The 18,800-nt window shown below is 39.3% G+C and overlaps 1 protein-coding gene across 14 annotated transcripts in view; it reads left to right on the forward strand.

Annotated features, from left to right (window-relative positions):
• The window catches only part of FGGY (FGGY carbohydrate kinase domain containing), a 411,751-nt gene that overhangs the window by 279,026 nt on the left and 113,925 nt on the right, over nt 1-18,800 (forward strand). For all 14 annotated transcript variants that reach the window (XR_013757719.1, XR_013757720.1, XM_079103863.1 and 11 more), the window contains one exon: nt 2,819-2,880. Coding sequence is in view for 12 of the 14 variants with exons in the window: in XM_079103863.1 (XP_078959989.1) it covers nt 2,819-2,880 (62 nt within the window). In the remaining 2 variants the exon portion in view is untranslated. The remainder of the gene's footprint in view (nt 1-2,818; nt 2,881-18,800) is intronic.

Raw genomic sequence — 18,800 nt, forward strand, 5'->3', positions numbered from 1 at the left:
CTTATTATCTTTCACATATGCTGAGGCAAAAGACAATTGCCATTGAAAAGCTAGTTGTTATTCTCAATTCCCCGGAAGAGAAGACACCCTGACCCTTTGGCACTGTGCCAGGAGGTACCAGGATCAGTTAAGGGTCAAGAGGGAGTCAGCAAGAACCACAGGCCAGAACCGTCACCTGGTTTTCTTGAGAAGGAATAGCAGGGTAGAGTAAGCAGGCTTGGTGCTGGTCACCTTGGATCATTTCAGTAGGCTCTGGGGTGAAAGGTTTGTCAGCTGGTGTCTGGTATCTGGCATTAGAGAAAAAGAAGGGCCTCAGTGTGAGAGCCAAGAGGAAGGGGAGGTGAGGAGGTGGGTCTGAATGAGTTCCTTGCATATGAAAAAGGTGAAGGATTATTCACCACCTCCAGTAGCTAGCCAACCCTGGGAGAGACTGCCTCTCCAGAGTCAGCAAGGCCCAGATGTCAAGGCATCCAGAAAACAGAAAACGAAAGGACAGGATTCATACAACCACATTTCCTTTTCTTATACCCCCAGTTCACAGTCACTGACTCTGATTATCTTAGATTCTATAACTGGTCAGTCACTAAGCTTGTTTTATTTTCCTCAAACTGTGTCTCATCCATTCATTTCAAATATCAGGCATGGTTCTAGGCTGGGGTGTGGACATTACTGAGGCTGTTACTTTAAAAGACCTCAGAGTCCAGGGTAAGAGACAGACTAGAAACTAACGGTTGTAAATGAACTTGGTAAACACTGCAGTAGGGCAAGGACTGGGGTATGTGCACCTATATTCCCACTGTCAGCCTCTGACCCTTGCCTGAATTTCCTGCTCACTGTGTCTTGTCATCTCCCTGTCCTGCATGTCCTGCTGAATGAATTTTCCTTAACTTTTCATCAGTTTGCTCCCTAAGTCCAAATCATTTCCTATGGCTCCAGTCCAATAAAATGTGAACCATTATCTGACTTTCTAGACCCACTGTCTATTCCAACTCCCCTCATTCATTCATATTTCTGCCACTATACTTATTCTCTAATTTAACATGCATTTACCCTGTAACCAGTGTGTGCCCAGCACAAATAGACACAAAGTTGAAGTGTGGTAAGAATCACCAAGAAGAAAGATGGAGTGTTATGTGAGATTGCCATATGGTTCATTCATCCCACACTCATTCCACAGATATTAATTAAATGCCGCCAGGAGTGCAGGTAGTCCCGTCCCCTCCCTCTTTATAACCATATATGTTTTTCCATCTTCATGTCTCTAAATTGCCAAGGGATAGAACACCTTACTTTGTGCTACTCTGTATAGTATGTATTCCTTCTCACTGTGTCCCAGAGCCTGAGCACAGTACCGGGTACATTAGGCATCAGTAATTACTAAATAATTGCATTCATGAATACACTACACATGTCTTCTTGGAAACTCATTCAAATCTCCTTCCTCTAAACTCCTAAAGTGCCTCCCATAAAAAAATTTAGCATCAAAAGTAATACCTTTCCATTAATGTTCTCAGTGAGTTCATCTTGATATACTCCCTAGATTACACATTCTTTGAGGGTTCAAAATATGCCTCCTTACAGTAACCCAAAGTTGAACTTCTAGGAAGTAAATATTCAAAACTCACATGTGGGCTGGGGATATAACTCAGTTGATAGAGTACTTACCTTGCAAACTGGGTTCAATCCTCAGCACCACAAAAACAAAACAAAGCAAAAAAATTCACATGATCTTTTTTCCATTGAAATGACCGATAGTTGTTCATTTGAAACATTTTCATAAAACTACACCAGTGGAATTTTAAAAGGAGGCTATTTTAGACGGAGGCCGACAGGTCAAGGAGGTGGTTGAGCTCAAAGCAGTGACTTACTCAGCGTCACACAGCTGGTGAGAACCAGAGCCAAAGCTCAGAACCAATCTTCTCCACACAGCCTTGGCTCTCAGTTAGTGTGCACAGAGAGCTTATCTCTAAAATAGCCAAAATAGCCAGTCTGTACATGATTTGAATGAAAATAAATCCCTCAGAATGATTGTTTAAGAGTCCTAGAGACTCAAGTAAACATTGACAAATGCACATCTTGGATGCAGGGGCCCCAGCACAGTGTTGCTGTCGCAGCAGGAAGAGTAGAGCTGCGGAAGTATTGCTATTCCCAGTGCACAGGACATACTGTTTTGTTTAGAGCCATCCAGGGGATTAGGAATTAAGTCCTAGATGAGGGATTTCAGATGAGAAGATGCTATCTGCAGAGTTCAGACAATTCTGTCCTTGGAGAGCTGCCCTGGTTTCCCCTGGGACAACCTTTCTGTTCAAGGAGGTGCTTTTGACAGCTATGGGGCACCTTATTTTTTTTTTTTTTTTAACTGGGATTCCCTCATCACACTCTTTCCCTCTTCCCCTCCAGCACAGCTGCTACATTAGTAAAACACAGTGAGTGAGCAATTCAAGGTTTGACACTGCCCTGGGGTGACAGCCTGCATTAGGAGGGGGAGGAATGTGATCCAGAAACAGTACTTTTAACAGCCAGACGCCCCCCACGCTTAACTTGAGTTACCCTTCCTTCCTCATTCCTCCTTCTTGAACCTGATGCTACCTGCTGCTACCAGTTTAGTCTTGGGAGTTTCATTTCTTTAATTCTTTTTATATTATAAATTCTAGAGTTTGGCACTAGGTTAAGGAAAGCTAGTTCTGAAAGAAACAAATTTCACTTTTAATGTTCATGGATTCTCTATGGACAAAGAGTTGGAAGAAACCTATTAAGTGTCCATTCTAGCTTAAACATAGAGGAGCTAGGAAACTGACCCATTGCTCTTATCTTTTAGATAGACCACCTGGTGCAGGGCCATCCTGCCTTCCCTGAACTGCAAGCCAAGGCCACAGCCAGGTAACTGCTCTGTTTTCCCTATGGCTTCCTGTGTGACTGCATGGGTGACATTCACTCTGGATGTTTCATGACCTTCAGATCCTATGGACAGTGAAAACATCTGACAGGACTTATAAGATACTCAGTCTTATAGATGGTCCAGAACATACATGTATTAATTTTTAGAAAGATCTGAGATAACTCTGAGAACCTAAAGATCCCCTAAGAATATGCCCAGAGTCTCTGGATAAAAAACTCTGATGCAGATGAAAGTGTCTGGATTTTGGAGTCAAAACTCCTTGAGTTCATATCCCAGCTTTCCTCCTTACTAAGTGTGTGACTTTGCACAGGTTATTCAACCTCTGTAAGTCTGACTCTTTACCTGTAAGGTGTAGCTGATGTGGAGAGATTTCTGGGACATATTTAGTAAAACTAAGTGTAAACGAGTGTCTACAACATAATCTCTTTCAAGAAGGAGATCTAAGAAAACATGTGTATCTGTTTATCTGTGCAAAATACATATAGGAATATTTCATCAGAAATTAGTGGGATTGGATACATATAGAAGATGGGTAGAAATGATATAGAATGTGGGAATGGGAGCAGAATGGTAGGAGAGAACAGGGCTTCTCTGAGTACCTTTTTATGTAACTAAGTCCTAAAACCATGGTGATGCTTCGTATTCCCTTAAAATGAATAGAGATATAGATAGATAGATAGATAGATAGATAGATAGATAGATAGATAGATACACACATACATACATAGAAAGAAAGAAAAATGAACCTACTGTATTACAAATGAACAACATAAGCACTCTAAAGGGGATTGGGGAAAGAAAAGAACTAGCCCAGGTAACTTGGGAAAAGAATATTTTGACAGTATGCTGAATAATTGAAGATAAAAATAAGTGTATATAAATATTATTCTTTTGATTAGTACATTTGTTTTTTATAGGTGTATGGCTTAACCATTTTGAAAATCTTTTATATATACTACAATTGAGCAAACACATAAATATGTGGTAGAAAACAAGAGCCAGTTTTCTCACAAATAGTGAAAGGATTTCACCACAAGTTACATATTAATATGAAAGGAAAGTAGTCAGTTTACAGTGGAGAAAATCTGGCAGACAACACCTTCCCCATGTGATCCTAGTTAACAGCACCAGCAGTAAGATATGTTGATATCATGTACCTACTTTCATAACACACTGAGGACACATCACTTCTGGGATGTTCTTGCCGAAAATATATAACCTCAGTGTCAGTAGAGAATATCAGACAAATTGAAAGCTAATCTACTAAATTTTTAGCCTATTGGCCTCCAAAGATTATGGAACTCAAATACTGAAGAACTGTCCCAGATTGGAGGAGACTAAGGAGTGACATGTGCTTTGATAAATTCACAGGCTGTTTCTCAGACCTCCTTCATGTGTTCTCAATAGTATGTGACTGCAATGATTACTCCTTTGTCCTTTTAACACTCTGGCTTTCCAGAAGGTTACCCTTTCCCAGTTTTCTTCCTATGACTCTGAATTCTTTTCAAATTCATGGTCCTTTTTTGATGATCAACATCAAAGTTCATTACACCTGGGTTCCTAGCCCTCTTGTTCTGTCTCTTCATCTCTCCCAAGGTGATCCCAACTATGCTCTTGACGTCATTTATTACTATGCTTTAATGACTCAAAGTTTATCTCCAGCTCAGATGTTTTTTCAATAATATTAGTTCTCTTCCACCTTCTTTCTTTTGTCTTGCAAAGGAAAGTGCATCTGTATCCCATCAGATCTATGAAGGCATATTCTGAATTATGTAACCCATTATGCTTCAGGTCTCAGAATGAAATAGGCAGAGCTGTTGCTAAAATGAAGTTGGTTGTTTTAAAGGGTGGACAAATCCCTTGGAGTCAGAAACCACATGCCTCTTTTGCTTTGACTTCGAATGTTCTGAAAACATCAATGCAGATCACCTCTATCTCAGAGCTTAGCATTAGCAAATCCTGTTTGAAACTGTGGAAACAAATGTTGATAAACAGATTGAGTATTTTATCCTCTTGATTTACCACAATCCTTTTAGGCCCCATTGCTGAATATAAATGTCTTGTGAGCTTGTAAATCATGTAAGCAATAACTAGATGTGCCCATAACATGTAACTGGCAACCAGTCTCTCTGTGTGGGGCCACATATCCAGATATTTTGCTCCATGGCTACAGATAGATTTAAATTAATTGTAACTTCAGCTCTTTTCTCTTCATCTTGTTTCACTTATGGAACCTAACTAACAATATTTCAGAATGAAGTTCTGTTGACATCAGATCTTTGAGGAGAAGATATTGGCATAATCTGCAAGAGCTAGGTTCAAGGTTGGCAGTACAAGCAAGGTTAAAATCCAGATCCTCTGACTGTCTCATCTGTTAAATATCTTATGAGCATATCTAATGCCATAGAGAACAAAGCAAAGTCCCTGCTTTCTTAGCATTTACATAAACATATATTATATGTAATTTACATATATGTATATATGCACAAATATATATGTACATATATAGTTGCACTATGAATGTAGTATATATATAGTACATAATGTAACTATATTGTGTATGTATACATTATATATAGTGTAACCATATATGCATGTACACATATATACATATATATACAGACATATATATACATGTGTTATATATATTTAGAGAGAGGGAGAAAGAGAGAGAGAGGTGTGAGCACCCAAATTTGATCAATGCTGTAAGGAGAAATGGAAATAAGTAAAAAGGTATAGCTCCAGGGGTGTTGGGGTGATAGATGGGGGCTACTTCAGGTGGGAAAGTTGTCCTTGTTGTGCTGACGCTTGAGCAGGATTTGAGTGAAGGGAAGGAGCAAACCATGATTCTGTGTGGAGGACCCTCCAAATGGAAGGAACAGCAAGTCCCAAGGCCTTGTGCCAATGGCCAGCTCAGCAGCATCAGGGAACATTGTAGCTGGACCAAAGTGAAAGGCAGGGGAATCAGGTGAGGGCTGGAAGTGAGCCAGGGGACACACCATGCATGTCATTATAGATAACTAAAAGAACTGTGGTTTTCTTCAAGGTTTCAGTTGGTTTGGTTTGGTTTTTATGTTTTTGGTATGGGGATTGAACTCAGGCCTCACAAATGCTAAGCACACACTTTACTCCTGAGCTACACCCCAGCCCAACAGTTTTGGTTTTTGAGCAGAGGAGAGATACAATGAGATTTACCTTTTAAAAAGGATTATTTGGCATTGTGAATAATAAACTATATTATTTGTGGGGAAATATGGACAAATATTGGAAATGGGGAAAATAAAGCTGCTAGGTATCCCTTGGCAAGATCACAGTCTGCTGGAGGAAGACGGTGAACAGTACAGAAAAGCTAGTCTGTTCTTTCTTCTGCAGAGGTCACTGTAAGCAATGGTCATCTCATGGCAAGTCCATTGATTTTAGGTCCTTTGGAATTTTTTTCTGTTCACTAACTCACATTTTTTTCTTTCAACTTGTCTTTCCTTTTAACCACTTTTCCTAGATTTTTTTTCATTATTGCCTTAAGTACAACTCATTTTTCTTGATCTGATTCCTTCCTCAAATCTCTCTCACATCTGTGATTCCCACAAATCCAATGAGAATCAGTTTCTTAAAATTCACTGGTCCTGGGGTGGATTCAAGAGGGCGGATTAGAGGATGACTGCATCACCCGTTGCTCCAGAACTCAGGATTCAAGAAGGGAAGGTATTGAGAGACTCTGACCAACACAGAGCTGCTGGGTGAGTCTCTCCCACTGAGTGAAGCTCCGCCCGGGTGGCAGACCAGGACACTGGCCAGCTTCTTGGAGCAGGGCAGGGCAGCAAGTGACTTCCCCAAGCAGCCTGTCTCTCTCCAGCGGCAGGCCAGGTCCACAGCAAGCTTCTCAGTGCAAGCCTGCCCAATGAGAGTTTGTCCCTGCGCAGAGCTAGCCCCTATCCCTGGACTCAGCAGCAGGCTCAGGGCAGCTTTCTTTGGAAGCACTGCATTATCAAGTTCCTCCAAGACTTCAGGCTACTGAAGTCTAGGAGGTGATATACTGGAAATCTACAGGGACACTATAAGCCAATAGAGGAAATCTGCACTATCTCAGAGTCCCACTGATATCTGGCCAATATGAGAAAACAAGGGAGGAAAAGGTCCCAAACAAACCTAGATTCTATATCAATAAAACCCAATGACAGCATGGCAGAAGAAATGTCAGAGGGGAAGTTCAGAATGTACATAATTAAAATGATCAAGGAAGCAAACGAGGAGATGAAAGAGCAAATGCAGGCATTGAATGATCGCACCAATCAACAGTTAAAAGAGCAAATACAGGAAGCAAAAGATCATTATAATAAAGAGTTAGAGATACTGAAAAAAACCAAACACGAATCCTTGAAATGAAGGAAACAATAAACCAAATTAAAAACTCCTTAGAAAGCATAACCAATAGAATAGAACACCTGGAAGACAGAACCTCAGATATTGAAGACAAAATATTTAATCTTGAAAACAAAGATGACCAAACAGAGAAGATGGTAAGAAATCATGAACAGAATCTACAAGACTTATGGGATATCATGAAAAGGTGAAATTTAAGAATTATTGGGATTGAGGAAGGCTTAGAGAAAGAAACCAAAGGAATGAACAATCTATTCAATGAAATAATATCAGAAAATTTCCCAAATCTGACAAATGAAATGGAAAATCAAGTACAAGAGGCTTATAGGACTCCAAATACAGAAAATTAACAACAGACCCACACAGAGGCACATTATTATGAAAATACCTAACATACAAAATAAAGACAGAATTTTAAAGACTGTGAGAGAAAAGAATCGAATTACATTCAGGGGAAACCAATAAGGGTATCAGCAGATTTTTCAGTCCAGACCCTAAAAGCTAGATGGGCCTGGAACAACATTTACCAAGCCCTCAAAGAAAACGAATGCCAACCAAGAATATTATACCCAGCAAAACTTACCTTCAGATTTGATGATGAAATAAAATCCTTCCATGATAAACAAAAGCTAAAAGATTTTACAAAAAGAAAGCCGGCATTACAGAATATTCTCAGCAAAATATTCCATGAGGAAGAGATGAAAAACAATGATGCAAATCAGCAAAGGGAGGAACTAGCCTAAAGGAGTAGCCAAATAAAGGAGAAACCAAGTCATGTCAAAAAACAAAAATGAGTCAAATGACTGGGAATACAAATCATATCACAATAATAACCCTGAATGTTAATGGCCTGAACTCATCAATCAAAAGACAAAGACTAGCAGATTAAAAAGAAAGATCCAACAGTATGCTGCCTGCAAGAGACTCATCTCATAGAAAGAGATACCCACAGACTAAAGGTGAAAGGATGGGAAAAAACATACCATGCACATGGACACAGCAAAAAAGCTGGAGTATCCATCCTCATTTCCGATAATGTGGACTTCAAGCCAAAACTCATCAGAAGGGATAAAGAAGAACATTTCATACTGTTTAAAAGAAGCATAAATCATCAAGACATAACAATCATAAATATCAATGCCCCGAACATGGGCTCATCCATGTACGTCAAACAAATCCTTCTCAATGCCAGAAATCAAATATACCACAACACAATAATATAAGCGAATTTAACACACATCTCTCACCACTGGACAGATATTCCAAACAAAAATTGAATAAAGAAACCATAGATCTCAATAACACAATCAACAATTTAGACTTAACAGACATATATAGAATATACCATCCAACAAAGAGTGAATACACTTTCTTCTCAGCAGCACATGGATCCTTCTCTAAAATAGACCATATTTTTGCCACAAAGCTAATGTTAGCAAATACAAGAAGCTAGAGATACTACCTTGTATTCTATCAGATCATAATGGATTGAAATTAGAAATAAATGACAGAATAAAAAACAGAAACTTCTCCAACACCTAGAGATTAAATAATATGCTATTATATGATGAATGGACAACAGAAGACATCAGGAGGGAAATAAGAAAATTCTTAGAAGTAAATGAGAACAAAGAAACATCATATGAAAATTTCTGGGACCCTATGAAAGCAGTACTTAGAGGAAGATTTATTTCAGGGAGCGCATTCAACAAAAGAAGAAAAAAATCAACAAATAAACAACTTAACACTACAGCTCAAAGCCCTAGAAAAAGAAGAACAGACTAACACCAAAAGTAGTAGAAGACAGGAAATAGTTAAAATCAGAGCTGAAATCAATGAAATTGAAACAAAAGAAACAATAATAAAAATTAACAAGATAAATAGTTGGTTCTTTGATAAAATAAACAAAATTGATAAACCCTTAGCCACACTAACAAAGAGAGAGAGAAATCTCAAATTACTAAAATTCAGAATGAACAAGGAAATATCACAACAGACACGAGTGAAATACAAAACATAATTAGAAGCTATTTTGAAAATCTATACTCCAACAAAACAGAAAATCTCGAAGACATCAACAAGTTTCTAGGGAAATATGAATTACCTAAACTGAACCAGGAGGACATACACAACGTAAATAGATCAATTTCAAGTAATGAAATAGAAGAAGTCATCAAAAGCCTACCAACAAAGAAAAGTCCGGGACCAGATGGGTTCTCAGCCGAGTTCTACAAAACCTTTAAAGAAGAGCTCATTCCAATACTCCTCAAAGTATTCCATGAAATAGAAGAGGAGGGAACCCTCCCAAACTCATTCTATGAAGCCAATATCACCCTGATACCTAAACCAGACAGAGACACATCGAGGAAAGAAAATTTCAGACCAATATCCTTAATGAACATCAGCACAAAAATTCTCAACAGAATTTTAGTAAATCGCATATAAAAATATATTAAAAAGATAGTGCACCATGATCAAGTGGGTTTTATCCCAGGGATGCAAGTTTGGTTCAACATCCGGAAATCAATAAATGTCATTCACCATATCAACAGACTTAAAGTCAAGAATCACATGATTATTTCGATAGATGCAGAAAAAGCATTTGATAAAATACAGCATCCCTTTATGCTCAAAACACTAGAAAAAATAGGGATAGTGGGAACATTCCTTAACATTGTAAAGGCCATCTATGCTAAACCCATGGCTAATATCATTTTAAATGGTGAAAAACTGAAAGCATTCCCCCTAAAAACTGGAACAAGGCAGGGATGCCCTCTTTCACCACTTGTATTCAACATTGTCCTTGAAACTCTAGCCAGAGCAATTAGACAGACAAAAGAAATTAAAGGGATATGAATAGGAAAAGAAGAACTCAAACTATCCCTGTTCGCTGATGACATGATTATATATTTAGAGGAACCAGGAAATTCCACCAGAAAACTCTTAGAACTCATAAGTGAATTCAGTAAAGTAGCAGGTTACAAGATCAATGCTCATAAATCCAATGCCTTTTTATACATAAGAGATGAATCTTCAGAAAGAGAAATTAGGAAAACTACCCCATTCACAATAGCCTCGAAAAAAATAAAATACTTGGGAATCAATCTAACAAAAGAGGTGAAAGACCTCTACAATGAGAACTATACAACACTAAAGAAAGAAATTAAAGAACACCTTAGAAGATGGAAAGATCTTCCATGTTCTTGGATAGGAAGAATTAATATTGTCAAAATGGCCATACTACCAAAAGTGCTATACAGATTCAATGCAATTCTAACTAAAATCCCAATGATGTACCTTACAGAAATAGAGCAAACAATCATGAAAATTCATCTGAAAGAATAAGAAACCCACTAGAAAAAAAGCAATCTTTAGCAGAAGAATGAAGCAGGAGGTTTTGCAATACCAGAACTTCAACTGTACTACAAAGCAATAATAACAAAAATGGCATGGTATTGGTACCAAAATAGACAGGTAGAGCAATGAATAGAATAGAGGACATGGACAGAAACCCAAATAAATACAATTTTCTTATACTAGACAATGGTGCCAAAAATATGCAAAGGAGAAAAGATAGCCTCTTCAACAAATGGTGCTGGGAAAACTGGAAATCCATATGCAAGAGAATGAAACTAAACCCCTATCTCTCACCCTGTGCAAAACTCAACTCAAAATGGATCAAGGACCTCGGAATCAGACCAGAGACCCTTCATCTTACAGAAGAAAAAGTAGGTCCTAATCTTCAACTTGTTGGCTTAGGATCAGACTTCCTTAACAGGACTCCCATAGCACAAGAAATAAAAGCAAGAATCATCAACTTGGATAGATTCAAACTAAAAAGCTTTCTGTCAGCAAAGGAAACTATCAGCAATGTGAAGAGAGAGCGTACAGAGTGGGAGAAAATCTTTGCCACTCATACTTCAGATACTGCACTAATTTCCAGAATCTATAAAGAACTCAAATAACTCTACACCAAGAATACAAATAATCCAATCAACAAATGGGCTTAAGGAAATGAAGAGACACTTCACAGAAGAAGATGTACAAGCAGTCAACAGATATATGAAAAAATGTTCAACATCTCTAGTAATAAATGCAAATCAAAACTACCCTACCATTCCATCTCACACCAATTAGAATGGTGATTATCAAGAATACAATCAACAATAGATTTTGGCGAGGATGTGGGGAAAAAGGTACACTCATACATTGCTCATGGGGTTACAAATTAGTGTAGCCACTCTGGAAAGCAGTATGGAGATTCCTCAGAAAGCTTGGAATGGAACCACCATTTGTCCCAGCTATCCCACTCCTCAGCCTATACCCAAAGGACTTAAAATCAGCATACTACAGAGATGCAGCCATATCAATGTTCATAGCTGCTCAATTCACAATAGCCAGACTGTGGAACCAACCTAGATGCCCTTCAGTTGATGAATGGATAAAGAAACTGTCATATATATATATACACACACACACACACACACACACACACACACACACACACACACAATGGAATATTACTCAGCCATAAAGAATGATAAAATTATGGCATTTGCAGGCAAATGGATGAAATTGGAGAATATCATGCTAAGGGAGATAAGGCAATCTCAAAAAGCAACGGACGAATGATCTTGCTGATAAGCGGATGATGACACATGATGGGTGGTGGGAGGGAGGCAACAATGGAGGAAGGAAGGACTGTATAGAGGGAAAAGAGGGGTGGGACAGGTGGGGGGAAGGGTAAAATAACAGAATGAAACAATATTACCCTACGTAAATTTATGATTACACAAATAGTATACCTTTACTCCATGCACAAAGAGAAACAACATGTATCCCATTTGTTTACAGTAAATAAATAAATAAAAATAAGTAAAAAAAAAAAAAATTCACTGGTCCTCTATATGCCAAATCTCCGATACAATTAAAACTTTCCATCGAAGTCTATGTGATTCCCCTTTGAGCAAGGACAGAAAAAAGAAAGGACAAGAACATGTATTAAGAATTTGCAGTGTGTCAGTCACTGTGCATAGCGATAGTTTGACAAATACCTTATATAATTCTAGATGAGGAAATGAGATTATTGGAAGTCATTGGACTTTATTTCTGAAGATTATTCTCCCTTTTCATTCTCAGATTCCCCCCTTGGCTTTTATAGCTTTTTAAAACCCAGTCTCTCAGTTTGGCAAATGGGCCATCAGTCTATCACTAAGTATTTACTTGGTCTCCCCCGAGGTAGGGCAATCGTAGAGCTAACATGATGATATTAATACCTTTCACAGCTCAAGGTATACAGGCAGCCATAATCAGTAATTCTTGATGGCTCTCAAATCAGAATTGTTTCTTAACCCTAAATAAACTGTTATTATAATGCCTTTCTTTGACTACTTTGCATGCAAATAAAAGAAAGTCCTCAGGGCATTGGGATCCTCTCAAGAAAACCAAGGACTATGCTGATGTAGGTAAGTAAAACCTCCATTCTCAAATCTCAACTTGTACCTACAGCCCAGCACAGTGCCTTGCATATTAGCCAGGACACGGGATGGTCATAAGATGCTTGTTCCCCAGCGTGCCTGGGAGGTTGTGTCCCTTCAGCTTCTAAGATGCCACTTTGTCAACCAGTGCTTCAAAGAGATGCAGAGATGTCTGTGATGTATAAATACTTTTGTTGGAGACAACCCGAATGGTTCATTCAGTTGCTATAACAAAATTCCATAGACTAGGTAGTTAATAAACAATGAATTTATTTCTCACAGTTCTGAAGACTTGGAAGTCCAAGATCAAGGTGCCACAGATTCAATGTCTGGGTGAGGCACCACTTCCTGGTTCACAGAATGGCACCTTCTCTCTTGATCCTCTTGTGGCAGAGGGTTAAACAACCTCTCTTGGGAATCTATTATAATGGACTAATCCCATTCATGAGGGTTCTGCCCTCAAGACCTAAGAGGCCTGGAAAAGGCTCCACCTCTTAGTATGACTTGGGGTTAGAATTTCAACATTTAATTTTTTGTGTGGACGCAAGCATTCAGAACACAGCCCCTTTTATGGCAGCTTTCTCAGAAGCTCATCGAATATTCTATTTTTTTTCTCTATAAATCATAAGAATGATACAGAAGTTCTGATTTTATTATCCCATGTAATATCCATCTCCATTCATGTGCACTTTAGGAGCAGTGTGTTGAGTGTCTGATAGGGTGGATAAGATTGAGCCCTACCCAGAAGGAGTTCAGACTCCTGAGATGCCTATGCCACCCTGATCTTGGACTTTCCAGTAATCCTCGTTTGCTCACCTGGAAGTAAACAAGATGGAAGAAGTACCTCTCCTTCATTTGGCAACTGCTCTAGCGCAGTACTGTGTGCCAAGTGTTCTGCTAAACCATGAATATGTACTAGAGATACTCTGACTTCATGACATGAACAGTCCAGGGAAGCCTTGGGTAGTTAGCAGGTAAGGGCAAACCCATAAATAAGTTTACAGGGACCAAGTGTGGTAAGGAGTTAACAGAGGGCAGTGACAACATATTAGAGAACACTCTCATAGATCAAGGTGAACAGGCAAGCTTGGCTGATGGAGGGACAGTTAAAGTCAGAATGGTTAAAAAAGAGATAAGAGCCGAAGGAAAGAACATTCCAGTCAAGGGGATTGTCCTCTGTGAAAGACTTAAGGAGAAGGGTGAGGAACTGATATTATGTCCCAGACCTTGGATCAAGTAGGGCCTTCTAAACCAAGATCTGAAACTGATTTTATGGAAAGGCAGTGGTTGGCTAAGCAGGCAAGTCAAGTATTCAGCATCACACTACAGAAAGCCTCTTTATTCCTTTATGCATCTATAAAAAAGAATGAAATTTTGACATTTGCCAGTAAATGGATGGAAGTGGAGACTATCGTGCTAAGTGAAATAAGCTTATCCCAGAAAACCAAAATCTGAATATTCTCTCCAGTATGTTCATGCTAACACATATAAGGGTGGAAGGGGTAGAAGTTCATTGGATTAGACAAAGGGAAATGAAGGGAAGTGAGTGGGAATGGGAATAGGCAAGATAGTAGAATGAATCAGATATAACTTTCCTGTGTTCATGTATGAATACAAGAGCAGTGAAACACCACATCATGTACAAATACAAGAATGGTATCTTAATAAGAATAAGTTATACTCCATGTATGTATAATAATATGTCAAAATATACTCTACTTTCAAGTATATCTAAAATACATAAATGCATAAAAATAACCATTAAAAAGACAACAGGGAAAAAATTTAAATTCATTTCCAAAAATAACCCAAAAGATTCTTCAGGGGGCTAAAGAATAGGATGAAAACATTTGGGTAATGTCTCCCAGAGAAGAAAAAGCTTCCCAATAAATTTCTGGAGAACTTAAAAACAAAATGGAGAATAAGTGATTTAATAGCTGTTAAGTAGTAGAATATTCTCACTTGGATAAAGGTATTAAATATTCATGTGAACAACAAAAAAAGAAAGTCTCCTTATTTCCAATCCAGAGGCAGGAACATTACTGTCCAACCCTTAGCACAAGTGATGGGGGCAGGTGGCTATCCACAATCTCTGAGGGTGCTCAGAGATGCCAGGATGGCTCTTCCTCTCCTCTTAAGAGGCTCCCTGGAAGAGGGAAGGCAGGTTGCTGAGATGGCTGTGTGCAGGGTAGGTGTCTGTGGGAGCATGGGCAGTGAAAGGAGCCAGGGATTAGGAAATGACTCAAGGTAACATCACAGATGAGTCTAGAATGATGATTGACACAGGGCAGGTAAAGAAGGCAAGGAAAGGTATTCTAGCCAAGAGGAGGCAGAATGAGCAAAAACATTCAGAGACCGAGGCATGCGTATTACGAGAATGAAAGGTCGCTAGGTACGGTTGGAGCGTGCAGCGACCAGGGTCGAATGAAGTACATATCTGCAGGAGAAGGTAGGGAGAGCCAGCTCATGAAGAGCATCTTGTGCCAGAAAGGAAGTCTGTCCTCTGTCCTTAGGACAATGGGGAGGAACCACTGTAGGGTTGAATCAAGGGTGGGAATCATAACCAGGGTTATGCAGTAGAAGAATCACTCAGGAAGGAGTACAGAAAGCCTCCTTGGAGTGGGCAGGATTGCAAGCTGGGAGATGAACTTGGAGACCAAGTGTAGGTGGCCGGAGTGAAGTAGTAACTGTTAAACTGGAGAAAAGTTTGCTAGTTGAAGCAATATTTAAAAAAGCAATCAAATCCTGGTGAAAGATCAAATTGGGGAGCAGAGGGAGAAAAATGAGTCAGAAATGATATTCCCCCATGACTCTGCCAAGCAGTAGCTTGGACAACTGCTTAAATGATGCTGGCTTTGATTAAACCAGGGAGCACAGTAGGAAGAGGGAGTATGTCAGAAAAGATGATGTGTGTCAGATTAAATATTTTTAGTTGAGTTGCCTTGGGACATCCAAGAAGAGGCATTTGATGGGTGGTTGGATATTTGACCAGAACTCACCAGAGAGTAATGAACAGGAGATAAGGACACATATTTGGAAGTCCTTAGTACTAGATAGTATCTGGAGCTCTGAAAGAAGGGAATTTCAAGGGAATTAAAGACAGATCTCTGGAGGAGCTCAAATATTTAAGGGACAAGTAGAGGAAGAGATCTGACAGGAATGGAAGTAGAAAAATCAAGAGAATAGAGTTTTCTGGAAATCAAAGGAAGAGAACAAATGAGGAAGAAGTGGCCAAGTGGTGGAAAATGCAGAAAATGATCCCTTGGAGTTTGGGTGAGTTGAGTTTCAGTAGAATTGGGACTGGAAGAATGTATATTGTGTTAGGTTGAGAAGTTAAGAACTAGAGACTTGCAGTGTGGAAGCTTCTTTTCCAAGATCTTTTCTTACTCCTGGAAAGAATGCAAATGTCTTTTGTCATGCCATGTATTCTGATGTCGAGGTTGAAGAGTGTGATCACCATACTTCTGGGCAGCATATGAGTTCAAAGAAATAAATGATTTATGGAAAGAGAGAGCAGAGGAGAGATTCCAGGGGTGCTGTCTGCATTTCAGATAGTAAGCAACGTAGTCTGAAAAAAATCTTCCCTGACTCTTGGATATTTTTAAACCTAAAGATTTATTTCCTGTGATGACAAAGGCCAATGAACTATTTGTCAATCTCTTCCACTGTATAGTGCTGAGGGCTCTACACTTATTTTTGTTTGTTTATTTATTTTTGCATTTCTGGGGATCAAACCCATGTTCTGTATTTAATCTTCCTAGCAAATGGAAAGAGAGTATTAGTCTAACTGCAAAAGAGTGAACTAGACTCAGGTTGATGTGCTTGCTCACCCAGCTGGTACATGATGAAGTTACTTCATGGTTGTTTAAACTGTTTTTCATCACATCCCAGTGGGACTTGGACAGACAGAACTTCTCCCTCTGAGACAGGATATATGAGCCTGGAGTTCATGAGAGGGAGGAGAACAATTCAATTGGTATCACAATTAATATGTGATTCCCTAGTTGGAGAAGGGCAGACTGCCATTTAATAGGGAATTGATAAAACATACAAAATGAAACAAAGTCAGGACCAAAAAGGCATCATGCAAGGTTAAAATTATGTGAATAATGATGTGCATTAGTTATTTTAATGTCTTCCAAGTGCATTTCATTTTGAATGATATACTCAGATAGCACACATGGTAAGATATAATTGAAAAAACATGTAGGGGAACGGCTGAATCCAAAGAATAAACACACAGCTGGGAGGAGGTTAGGAGTCAAAGGGTAAGCATATGCCCCATCCCCCAGGGACCTCATTAGTGCGTGAGTGACCATATATGTAGGGGCTAAATGAATCTCACTGTTTGCAAAGACCCAGAGTAAATGAGACAATGACGAATCAATAGTAATTAGGACTATAGGTTCTTATTGACCCAAATGTCTGAAACCAGATGCCCTGCTCTAAGATTCCTTGAGAGGCAGAATGAAAAGATTTATAGACATGCACTTCTTAAAAAAAAAAAAAAAAAAAAAAAAAAAAAAGTCCCTTTAAAAGCAGTGAAGCGGTTCTGAAATGGAAAGTGGCTAGAGTTAGGGTAGACACTTGATTTCTGGCTAGAAAGGATATTCTAGGCTTCTGTTGAGAATGTGGTTCCTGGGAACTGGGAGATAAAAACCCAGGATGTGATCATATTCTGCCCCCATATATTGCTCTGGCCCACCTGCCATGGGAGGCTCAGAGAATCCTTTCCTAAAACCATAATGGAATATTCTAAAATAAGGCTTGAGTGTGGGGCTTTGCCAGATAATTCCTGCTCTAAGATATAGGAAGCACTTGACTTCAGAATCATACCAAAAAAGGTTTGCAGTTGGACTTGAACCTGTGTCTCTACCTCTCTGAGTGTCCTCTCTGTACAGGGGTGCTGGTGATGCCTCCCTCCCTGGACCATGAAGAGAAGGCCTAGTGCAGACTCAGGAACAGCAGCTGCTGCCCAGTGGGCGCTGAGCCTTATCTGAGTGGTCAGATCTCCCTGGTTCTGATGTGTTTGGGGGCAGAAATGTTACAAAGAAGCAAAGAGATTGGTGTTAGGTGGGGCTGCCCTTGCCTCCCCCCAGCACATATCATACATTTTCTTGTTGATACACACCCACTGGTGCACACACAGGGCCCTCTTGCTGTTTTACATCTTCTATGTCTGGTTTCCACATAAAATTTACATTTCGTAAAAGAGTTTCAGTGATGAAGGGGGGAGGGGTTTGAAAACCACTACTTCACCTATTGGTTTGTTGTTTCCTTGCACTTAGTTTGGAAAACTTGCAGCAACTTCATGGGAACACTCCCAGTATCATAAAACTAGAGCTAGAAATTGCTGAGCCTTACTCCTACATTTTTAAAATGCAAGTCATGAATATTGTCTGAAGTGTCTTAGATATTAACCTCCTTTGGACATTGATTTCCTATACATTTTTCTGCCATTATTCAGGCCACGTTTTAAACCTTTACATCTGTAGTTCCAAGAACACCAGTGGGAAGTGGCAGAGATGCCAAACTGATGTTTCCACTTTCTTTTGAGATCATTGGTTCAGACCTTTGGAAGGCAGCCCCTCTAGAGAGAACACAGCTAGCCAGCTTTCATCTTTGTGCCATGCAGGAAGATTTAGCCTAGTGAAGGAGGTATAGTTATACCTCTTTTGTGAATGGGGAAGTTACAGTTCAGAGAGGCTAAGTCTTATTCCCAGCTAGGACAAGGGGAAACAAGATCTAAACCCAGAACTGACTTGATTTCCAAGCATCTGGTCTTTTCTCTGCTTCCCTCTCAACTGAAAGTGTGCAGAATGAGGGAGTTTATCTGATTCTTTCATTCCACATGTGAAGAAACCAAGTCTTAAAAAGGAGAATGAACTTTCAAAATGTCATTCGATGGGTTTTGGTTGGAGATCAGGTCTCCTTCTCCTGATCCTTACTGCCTTCATGACTTTCAGTCGCTTCTCTTCGCCAGTTTCCATATTGATTCCAGGAACATGTATTTGTGTTCATTTGTCATTTCATCATTATTATTA

This window comes from Sciurus vulgaris (assembly GCF_902686455.1).
Source record: "Sciurus vulgaris genome assembly, chromosome: 1".
In the NCBI taxonomy this organism is placed as follows: domain Eukaryota; kingdom Metazoa; phylum Chordata; class Mammalia; order Rodentia; family Sciuridae; genus Sciurus; species Sciurus vulgaris.